Source organism: Coturnix japonica, chromosome 2, assembly GCF_001577835.2.
Source record: "Coturnix japonica isolate 7356 chromosome 2, Coturnix japonica 2.1, whole genome shotgun sequence".
Classification (NCBI taxonomy): Eukaryota; Metazoa; Chordata; class Aves; order Galliformes; family Phasianidae; genus Coturnix; species Coturnix japonica.
The window spans coordinates 73,978,710-73,989,737 of NC_029517.1; the positions used below are offsets into that span (position 1 = coordinate 73,978,710).

Genomic DNA, 11,028 nt, shown 5'->3' on the forward strand with positions numbered 1-11,028 from the left:
AAGCCATTGTCTGTCTTGAATGTCCGGGTCGCAGGCACACCAAGCGACCATGATGGCGGTGGCCCAGTGCTACTGAAGCTGCAGGGGACTTTAAATGTTAACATAAGGTCATCATCAGTCAGTCAAAACCCTTGACTGATAAATTACACAGTAAATCTAAGGTATACATGTCTAACGTCATAGTGTTATTTGAATGGTTGACATCATACATTACGTCAATTCAAGCATAGGTTCAATTTTTTGAACATGTTAGTTCTGGGATAATATGAAAATTTTTCTAAGTATAATGTATTATTAGATTATTATCATAAGCTATGAGAGTTGGACAAACCACAGGCCAAACGAGAGAGAAGTGAACACAATAGTATAGGAGATAGAGAGAGGATAGATTAGGCAACTTGCTGCAGAGGCGTGCCCTTGGCAATATCAAGTTGTCAACTGTGGTGCCGGGTTTAGGCTCGCTGCCCGATCTCACAGATTCTTCTGGACCGTGTTTGAATTCTTGCTTAGCAGATTGACAAGGTTTTGTTCCAACATGGGTAGCAATCTCCGAGGAAATGCGGTAGTGATCGGGCCGAGTGGGGGCATGTAGTTTGGGACGGGAGTGCCAAGAGGATGAGAAACTACGTGGTGGTGCTTAATGTTGAGTTAGAGCGTACAAAAAAGCCTCACGTGATATTAGAGGTTCTCTGAACAATACATGAATCTTACTCAAGAAATAAGTATTTGGCAGTTATCAGGTTGAGTATTCCTTTGCTTTGTTATGTTTTTTTATTTCTCTTCTTTTGTTTGTTACTTGCCTGTTAACCCCTTAGCTCCTTCCCTTTAGTTTAATTTAAATGTTAAGCATTTTGTCGTGTTGACCTGTGAGTCTACTTATAGTCTGCAACGAGATGCTTATGTCTGATTGATGGGGTAGTATAATGGTTCTTTTGAGACAGATATAGATGGGAGATTTGTGGGGGTGGAGCCTGTGAGGTTGTGTCGAGAGGGAGGGAAGCGAGGAGGAGATTGAGGTTCTTTGCATGTTGACTGTGTTGACACGTTGCAGCATTCTAAGCCCACTGGGGGCAAAATCATCCTGGATGCTGCAGAGGGCGCGTGCTGTTCTAGGGGTAGTCCTTTTGATCAGCTGGACCGGCCATAATCCGGGACTCCAGGGACGGTCCACCAATAGCAAGGGGTCAAATTCCCCCTCGTATTACCAATTCGCTCCAAGCCCCAGTTCAAAAATTGGTCCGCGAATCTCTACCGTTAGTTCCTCAATGTGTAATATTCATTGGAGAATAACTAGCACAGGGAATTCTTGCCTAAACAGGACTAGCAAGAGGACCCTTCACGAGGTGCATCAGTGTCCTGCAGACAAAGTAGCGACGAAAGTACCGAAATATTGTCACAAGTTACTGCCAGACAACACACTTTGTCTGGTAATACCGGTCCCTGCAGGGGCAATGTGATTAAACCACTACTAGGGCAACGAGCATCTCGAATGTTTTGCTTTTGCCCCCAATTCGGAAATAACATTTGTTTATTTCACAGCGGCGAGGTGCGGGGGGTAGCGCAGTGAGACGGGGCACGCCGGAGTTTCATTTCTCTGCGTGCACTACATCAACTTACTTCTGGCTAGAGCGCATTCACTTCTCAACGTTTTAACTCACCGCTTACTTCTATAACTTTTTGCTGTTTTTATGTTTTTCAACAATTCCACTATGCTGTACCCCTTCATTTACCTTCACCATACTGTTCTGTTTTGTGGTAAACGGGTATTTTATTTACCATGTTCTCACAGTAGCATTTGTCCGTCACGTGGTTCCAGTTCATACTGCGGAGTGGAGACATTCTATGTGACAATCACGAAACCGACAAATGAAAAGATAACCATAAATACAGTTATTGCTAAGCTTCTTGCGTACGACTAGTCCCTCCAGATGTGTTCTCTTCCGCAGGGAATGGTGACACGTTCTTCCAGTACGTCACTGGTTAAGTAGCAAATTTTCGGTGTGATATATGGTGGATGCACTGATTAACTGTTTTCACATTATCGTATGGCACTTGGTGGAATGCGCTGATTTAAAGACTTATCGTAAATAGTGACTGTTGAGGCTACTGGTTGATTGGCCATGCATCATTATTCCTCTTTAATTTAAAGGTTCAGAATACTTATGTTGGACCACGATTTAGAACAGTTTTGTTGGAGCTCTTTAGTTCTTTTTCTTTACTTCACAGCTATTGTCTTAGGTGTGAAGTTATTGCTCCCAATTGCTACAGCGAAGCTGCGCTGACTCGCATAGCACATGGACATCGAGAAATATATCAGGATCTGCAAGGAGGCGTTTTTTATGGATGCATCTGTTTGTGGAACATCGCAGGGACACAAGCACTCGAAAAATGTATAGGTTTCTTCGCATCGCTCTTGTGAACCTCTCGCGTAAGAACATCAATGATTAGAATGTGGCATGAAGCATATCTCTGTCGGATCAATCTTGCACTCTAGATGATCAATATACTCCAGCTCTCTGACAAGCTAAAGAGTGTGAAAAGAAGGAAATGGATGGGTCATTCACTGTCGAGAAGTAGCAGAGAATCCAGGATGACCTGAAAAAGCAGGTCATGCAAACAACTTCTAGGTTTTTCGGAAGTAAATCTTTATTGTCTATAGGCAACTTACTTGGGAGCAAGCACCATTAAAACTGGTCAACAGCAAAGTATTATTTCTTTCTCACTTCCCAAGAGGCTGCATGCACAAAAACTTTCCAAATATCCAAGATACGTTCCACAAAGTTACCTTCTAAACCACCAATTCTCTCAACCATAACCAGAATTGGTGTAGTGTTTTTTAAGCGACATGCCAAAATGGAGCTGGATATCGTCACAGTCCCACAGACGACAGCAACCAAGACCAAACAGCTATGTATTGAAATAATAACATCGACTATCTGCCTAGAAGGGTTGTGTAAGCGATGTGTACCCGTTTACAAGGAGTAGAATATGCAGGGTATGTGTAGGTGTTGTAGTTTTAACACATCCAAGGACTGATATCAATCACAGTCCACAACCACAACAAACAAAAGCATAGATGAAAAAAAACTTCTCAAAGTTGTTAACAGCAGTTTAACCGACTCCAACTCTGGCTAAAGTAGCTCGCTCGTCAGCAGGTTTTGTTTCTGCTTCAGAGACTCCACTCGAGCCCGGGGCCCCCTGACCGGGCCCCCAATTAACGATAAAAAGGAATGCCTCCCTTATCTTTGACCAATCCGTGACTTGGTCGCTCTTGTTCTCCCTTCCCCTTCCCCCCAGGTAGAGGTGGACCAGTAGCCCACCCTCTTGGGGAAGGGTTATGATGACTAGGAACGCCTCCGCCTCCACCTCCACCCCCGCTGATGTGGATTGGCTTCTATCTTGGTTACGCCTATCCACCCCGCCCCCCACAACCCATCCCATCTCGAGGAAGGGACCCATCCTCCCGCCCCTGCTCACTCCCCTTCCCCACCCCCAAGGATGGGCGAAGGAGTGCAGAAGATACCGGTTGCTTTGGATACCGATATGGGGCCTCAGAGGAAGGCTTCTGCTGGTCAAGAGATAAGGATGTGGAATGTGTGGAATGCTGCTGGACGGGGCCATCTGCTTGTTGTTCAGCCGGAGTGATGGGTGCGGTCGGGATGGCTCGCACCACCTTGTCTTTGTCTTTCAAATCCTCACATCTGTAAGAGAAAAAGCCTCCCGACCCAATTCCTGAAGCAGCCCCAACCTGAGCATCTATCTTCCCTTCTTTCCAAGCCGCTTTCATTGCTTGTAGGGCGGCAGTTTGTGAGCGCAGCCCACTCCCCTGTGACTAACTCCACTGCTTGGACCTCTGGGGAGCCCCATCTTATCCTCCCCCCGGAAAGAGCAGAACTGGGGCGATCTTGCTCGATCGTCTCAAATAAGCGAGTTTTGTGCATTGCGGGCTGCCTTGAGGGCCCCCAAAACCAAACCCCAGGTCTTAAACTCTGAGGCTTTCTGCGTGGCAAGAATGTGCTGTGCCAACACAGAAGTAATCCCGTCCCAATTAGCAGGGTCGTAAATATCTGAGGGAGCCGCCAGCGGCCCCTCCTTCTCTAGCAAAGAAAGAAGAGCAAACAGCTCCTTCCTAGAAGGGGCCTGTTTGTGAGAGAGAGATTTACAGGAAGAGAAGAGTACCTTAACCACGGCTTCCATAGCGCCACTGACCCGCAGTCAGTATCCGGCGTAAGTGTCCCAACAATGGAGGGGTACGGCCGCTCCCCCACCAACCGGGCTTCTGTCTACTCCGCGACGAAAAGAAGAAAGTGTGTCGCTCGCAGCAGGAACAAGCCGTATAAAAGCAGCCACAGCCAGGGCACGGAGGGGTCACCAATTGTAGTTCTGAGTTGTCCCGTGTTCATCCCTGACTATCCGCGGCTGGGCCAAATGCCGAGACAGTGACAAGAGAGCACATGGCAAATGGCGTTTATTGGAATGTGAGGGTCCCTTATATAGGTATCCTGTTTCATCTATACCTTTTTTACATATGCATGACCAAGCAGGGGAGGGCCTATCACGTTACATCCCGAGGGTCTGATTTCGCCTAATACACTACACCAGCGCTGTATCATTGCACCAGTAAAATGAGTCCCTTGGTCACTCTCGATAACTTGAGGTGTCCCATAGGTAGACATCAATTTAGTAAGTGCCTTGATGGCATACACCTGATTTGCTTTTGGCACTGGATAGGCTTGCAGCAGTCCACCTACAGTGTCGACGCAGGTCAGGGCATATCTCACCCCCTCAGACTGAGGGAGGGGCCCAATGTAATCAACCTGCCACCTCTGAAGAGGACTATCCTCTAGCAATGTGGGATGTTGTTTCAGGCAACGGCCTCGGTCTCATCTTTGAGCAAGTGTCACAATCCTGACATGCTTGGACGATATCAGATAGTTGTACAGGCAGCCCCCATGCTTTAGCAGCTGCCCACATTATCTTTTGTCCAGCATGCTGTAGTTTCTGGTGTAACCAACAGGCAGTGTTCTCAGATGGTGAACTCTCAATCCATTGAATTCGGGCCAGTGTGTTGGCTTCATCATTTCCTGGTGACTGCAGGGGTTGATTACCAGAGACATGGTAGACGCGTACTGTCCTGCGTTTGACTGCATTCCATATATCTAACCACATGTCTTTACCCCAAATTGGTCAGGCGTGGATAGTCCATTCTTGAGTAGCCCACTGCGTAATCCAAAGAGTGAGCCCCTGATACACAGCCCAACTATCTGTACAGATGTTCAGGACACCGTCACCAGGTTCTTTAGTTATAACCGTCCACACAGCTCGCAATTCTGCCCATTGGCTGCTCTGACCATCCCCCTCATCAAACCAGATTGTCTCAGTAGCGGGATGGTATGCTATGGCTCGCCACTTACTCGGGTTGCCTTTGCTTGATCCATCCGTATACCAGGCATCTTCAGGAATAAGATCCTTCCTGAATGGGACTCTTCTCTGGTGGAACAACCATCGGTTCTTTTGGTGCATCACTGTGATATGTCACTGGGCCTAGGATTTTCTGTAGTTCTTCTTTAAGTGGAGATGAAGACAGACTACTTCTCTGGTTCAGATAGGCTACCCATCGTGCTACTGTTTGTGCTTGGGCCACCCCTGTCTTAGGAAGGTGGGTCAAATTCCTTACCCACCCCTGGATTGGTAATGTAGTTTTTACTATGACTTTTGCTGTCTGCGTTATTGGCTCTACTGCTTGCAACGCCAAATAGGCAGCCAATAACTGTTTCTCAATCATGCTATATCTTTCTTCTGCTCCATGCCAAACCTGAGACCAGAATCCAATGGGGGTCCGAACAGAACTCTGGCATTGCCACAGGCCCCAGCCAAAGCCATCCTGAGTAACATGAACATCCAATTCAGCTGGGAGGGTAGGATCAAATATACCCAGTGCCTGGGCTTGTTTAACTGCCAGTTTTGCCTGTTGGAAAGCATCCTGTTCTATCTTCCCCCAATCCCATGATTGACCCTTCTTAGTGAGTTTATACAATAGCCTCAATAGCTGCGCCAAATGAGGTATAAAGGAGTGCCAATACGCCAATACACCTGAGAATTCTTGCAGCTGCTTAGATGTCACAGGGACTGGAAATGCCTGAACCTTATCTACTACCGCACTGGGTAGTACTTTGGTTTTCCCCGACCAAACTACTCCCACAAATTTCACAGATAACCCTGGACCTTACACCTTCTGTGGGTTTATAGCCCATCCTCTTTTCTGCAGATAAGTTGTCAACAAATCTGCTGCTTGTCCTACCACCTCTAATGAGTCGGATGTTAACAGGAGGTCATCAATATAATGATATAAATTGACATTATCCAACTTTTCCCAATTAGCCAGGTCATACGCCACTAAAATATGACAATAGGTGGGAGAATGCACGTACCCTTGCGGTAGGACCTGGAAAGTCCATTGCCTGCCCTCCCATGTAAAAGCAAACTGGTCTTGTGATTCTCCATTGATTGGAATGCTGAAGAATGCATTTGCTAAATCCAGGACACAGTGGTATGTTTTAATTTCTCTGCTTAGTGTGTCCATTAGGGAGGCAATATTGGGTACGGCCACATGAATGGGCGGCATGACCTTATTCAGTTCTCTATAATCTACTGTCATCCTCCATGTTCCATCCGGTTTTTGCACTGGCCATATTGGGGAGTTGTATGGGCTATGTGCAGGTCTTATAATACCCACTCTCTCTAACTCCTGCACTGTTTTTGTTATTCTGTCCTGCCCATCCGGGAGTCTATATTGTTTTACATTAGTAATCCAGCGTGGCTTCAGCAGAGAAATAGGCTCATGTTTTGCATGGCCTCTCAATATTGTTTGTATTGCTCAGATACTAATACATCTCTGTCAGAGCCAGAACTCCCCCACCACTGTGTGGAGAGCCAAGCCCCACAAGATGTCAATCCCCAATATATACTCTGGAATTGGGGCAATGGATACCTTATACTCCTGTGGTGGGAGGCGCCCAACCCCCAGTTTTACCCAGGTTTGGGTGACTGGAATGGTCTGTCCCCCAAAACCTCCAATCATCACTCTATTGCCTTTAAATTTTGTTGGGTCTCCGTATATTATAGACGTTTCAGCCCCAGTATCCACTAGGGCCATAACCTTTTGTATATTTTTCCAGGACCAATATATTGTTAATTCTACATAGGGCCTCCGGTCCCGTCTGGAGGCCCTAGGGGGACTGACGTCCCTCGTCATGCCATGAATTGGGCTAGGTTCAAATCTTTTACCTCTGAAGTCTCAGGTATTGTAGCCCAAGACACTTGAGGCGGTTTCTTTTTTCTACTAGGAACAATGAAATCTTCTAAGTTCCAAGTTGCTGTTGGCCGTCGTTCTATGTTTCTTATCCTTGGTCTTTTAGGACGGTTTTGAAACTTTTGTTCATCCTTCAGCTGTTTCCACAACTGAAGGAGGACATGGCTAGGCTGGCCATCAATTTTTGTAAATTGAATGCCAACTCAAAGAAGATCACCAAACATTTGTTTTCGGGACATTCTTATAGGTCCTGACTGAGGGGTTCGCAGGGCTAGTTTCCTAGTTCGAGTTATTGGAAAGACCTCTGCATCTTCTATTACCCTAATATTGCACTTAGCTCTTAAACGCCCTGTCTCCCCCAGATCCACTACTAACTGAGCAGACTGTTGAACTGCCGCTTCCAAAGCCACCAATTGATTTAATATGGAAACTAATGTTCCATACATATGTGAGGGAGCTTGTTGCAATATTAGGTCCCTCATCCCTGCAGAAAATTTTACCATATCAGGGCTATCGAATGTATCTTCATAAATGGCTTCTTGCATGCCCAATTCCCGTATATAATTTTGAAGGTCCTCCATGGAAGACCACATGCCTATGTTTACTAGTATGTCAGATTTATTTGACCATACCATTTGGCATGCAGCCATCAACCAATCTATGACTGAATGATTTTCATCAGGGAACTGGGACCCTGCATATAACCTTTGCCTAATGGCAGGATGGATGGTTATAGTTGCTAGTTTAGATACCTCGGGTCCGCTAACTAATACACTTTCTGCCCCTGAATCCCATAGACGCAACAGCCAGGCCGGAACACTTTCTCGTGGCCTTTGTCTGAATCACTGAACCAAATCCATGAGTTCCAAAGGTGTGTAGGGGCGGGCTGTTACATGTAGGTAAGACTCGGCAGGGGGCCATTGATCTGGTGGCACCCCCGTTGGCCGGTCCTGGATCTTTTTTGTCTTTTGAGTCACCACAGGACGGACTTCTAATAAGTCCACCTTAGGTGGTTCTTCCAGATCAGCTTTGGTGACTTTATCCTGATCTGTTGTTTTAGGATCTTGTTCATCATTCATTGTGATATATCTAATTTGGGGATGTGGTGAAAAAAGCAATGGATTTTTCCCCGTTAATAAACTGAGCTCGCTTTCTAGCTTTTCAGCTCGAGCCTTTAATAATTGATTTTCATGCTCTATATCATTTGATTTCATTTCGGCCTGATTTAAAGCAGTTAGAAAGGGCCAGGCTACTATAGACACAGCCATTTGTCTTTCTCTAGTATTAAGTATGTCCTTATGCAATCCTTGAAAATATTTAGTTAAATGAAATGGGGACATGTTGTCCACCACCCATAAGGGACCCCATTGTTCAATAATAGTCACAAGTTGGAAATATGGGGATCCCATGAATCCTGGGATTTGCCCAGGAAGGATCTTTCCTAAAGGAGTGGCCTTCTCCCCCTTGAACCAGCTAAACATATTCCATAAGAAAGACATCTCTTTTCCCATGTCCACAGGCTACACTGCCTGGCTCACCAAATGTAAAGGTGGTGTATAAAGGTGGTGTAAAGGTGGCTAATATAAAGATGTTGACCAAGATAGTGATAAATAGTCAAAGGTTATTAGTAAAGAAAACTCACCAATGTCAGTGCCTGGACCAGATAGCTGAGGCAATCTCCACTGGGGAGCAATCTCCAAGAGATGTTGCCTCAGTGGTGGTCAGCCCTTAAATGAGGTCTCAGAGGGGGTGGAGTTGAAGTCCACCCCTTCTGGGAGCACAGCTAGATTACTCTCACCTGTGCTCCCACATCTGACAAAACACTTACCTCAGCTAATTAATCAGTGGTTCAAGCTGTGATTTCCCATACACCATCAAAGAGTGTTTTTCCATGTGGTATTGAGGCCAGTGCTTAATCCATCAGCACAGCTTCTCTGAAGTTGCACAGCACATGTTGGCTCAGTTCACGCTGATGCCAACCTGAGGTAGACCTGTGGCAGACTCCCAAGGAGAGGTGCTACTGGGGCAGCAGACACCAAGGGACATGCCCTGCACAGGATGTTTTGTGAGGTGAACAGAGCTCCACTTTGTGAGTTGAGGTGGCTCACTGGGAGCCACCTGGAGGTATATACACTGAAACAGCAAATTCAAAATGGAGGATGTTGCTGCTCTTTATTTAAAAGAGGAACTGGAGTTAGAGATCAGGTGGTGCCTTAAATTGTTTGCTGGGAACTTAAATCTCTCTAGGAAGTACCATAAGTGTGGTGTCCTGCATCAGAACTTTCATTTCAGAAAGCCTTTTGCTTTAAAACCTTTTTTCTTTTTGAAGAGAAAAAATTATTTAATGCATGTGTTAACCTCAGAGGCTGTTGTCCTGTGAAACTGAACCAGCTCAGAAATAGCAGTGTTTCTCTTTGGTATCCAGTATTGCGTATCATTTTGTATCATAGCTACAAAAGTGTGTTGAATCCGAGGTGCAAATGTGATGTGAGTGTGATGTAGCTAAGCTGCAGGTTGAGTGAAGAGTTCTGATCTGTGGTTTCATTCCCCCACGATGGAGACAGCTGGAGACTGTCGTGTTTAAAGTGTTTAAGGTGACTGGTCAAGTGGGGGGGGCAAATGCCCAAACTGATTTTCTTTCTTTTCATGATATGACTTGTGTTTGTCATTGTTGTTATCTTTGTAATTGCTAAGTGTTTCTGTTATTAAAATACTGTACGTGGAATTCCATTTATAATACAAGTGCTACTGTTGCTAGGGTCATTGATTATAGCTCTTGTCCAGGGAATTTGGTCTTCCTGCGCCCCGAGCAAGTAGTCAGATTCCATTAACAATCAACGGAGACTTTACAAGCAGCTGTTATATAGATAGTCTATATAGGTATTTCTCTCGTTTTCTTAAAGGATTATTACACAGGACAGTGTGAAAAGCTGTATTAGAATCAAGACATTGCTGCTGCTGCTGCTCCCTTATTCTTGAAAACAATTATCCTGTCAAAGAAGGAAACAAGATTAGTTTGACATTATTTTTCTTAACTAATCTACTCTAGCTGTTTTTATTACCTTGTTATTATCTAAGTAGCTATAAATTGATTCTTTAATAATTTAGTCTTGTATATCTTTCAGGCTAACAGACATAGACTTGTTAACTTCCTGAACCATTCTTTCCCCTTTTGAAGGACTGTTTCTGTGTTTTGTTTTTCAAGTTCCCACTTTCCCAAGAGAATCAACCTAAAAATTCCTCAAGTTTATTGAAGTCTCTTCTACTGAAGCCCATTATCTTTTGCTTCTCTAATGCTGCCCATTTCTTAAAATAGTTAGCTACGATCAATAGCTTCACAACCATTTCCTCCCACACCATCCCTGGAATCTATCATTTTTACAAAAGTCAGGCTGGTGTATTAACATATTATTTGATTAGATTGTATTATATCATCTTGCATTCCGATATCATAGTTAGTAAAATTTAGCGTTTTTTTAGACCATTGCTGCTGTTCTGTCTTTGAGCTCATCTCCCATCTCCCTACCCTTTTCCTTTTTACCTTCCCATTTCCAGGGGCCTGAGGGCCCCTGGACCTACTGCCCTCATGTCACGGGCATAGATTGCTCTAGATAACTCCATGAAAACCAGTCACAAGCAGTTTCCCTCTGGAATTGGTCTTGGGACCAGTGCTCTTCTACATCTTTACCAATGACACAGACAATGGTAGACAGAGT

The 11,028-nt window shown here is 45.0% G+C and overlaps 1 protein-coding gene across 1 annotated transcript in view; it reads right to left on the reverse strand.

Moving 5' to 3' along the window:
• The window catches only part of LOC107309809, a 7,099-nt gene extending 2,384 nt beyond the window's left edge, over nucleotides 1–4,715 (reverse strand). The window contains exon 1 of the mRNA XM_015854901.2: nucleotides 4,180–4,715. Coding sequence (XP_015710387.1) covers nucleotides 4,180–4,197 — 18 coding nt within the window. The 5' untranslated portion in view covers nucleotides 4,198–4,715. The remainder of the gene's footprint in view (nucleotides 1–4,179) is intronic.
• Between the last annotated feature and the right edge of the window lie 6,313 nt (nucleotides 4,716–11,028).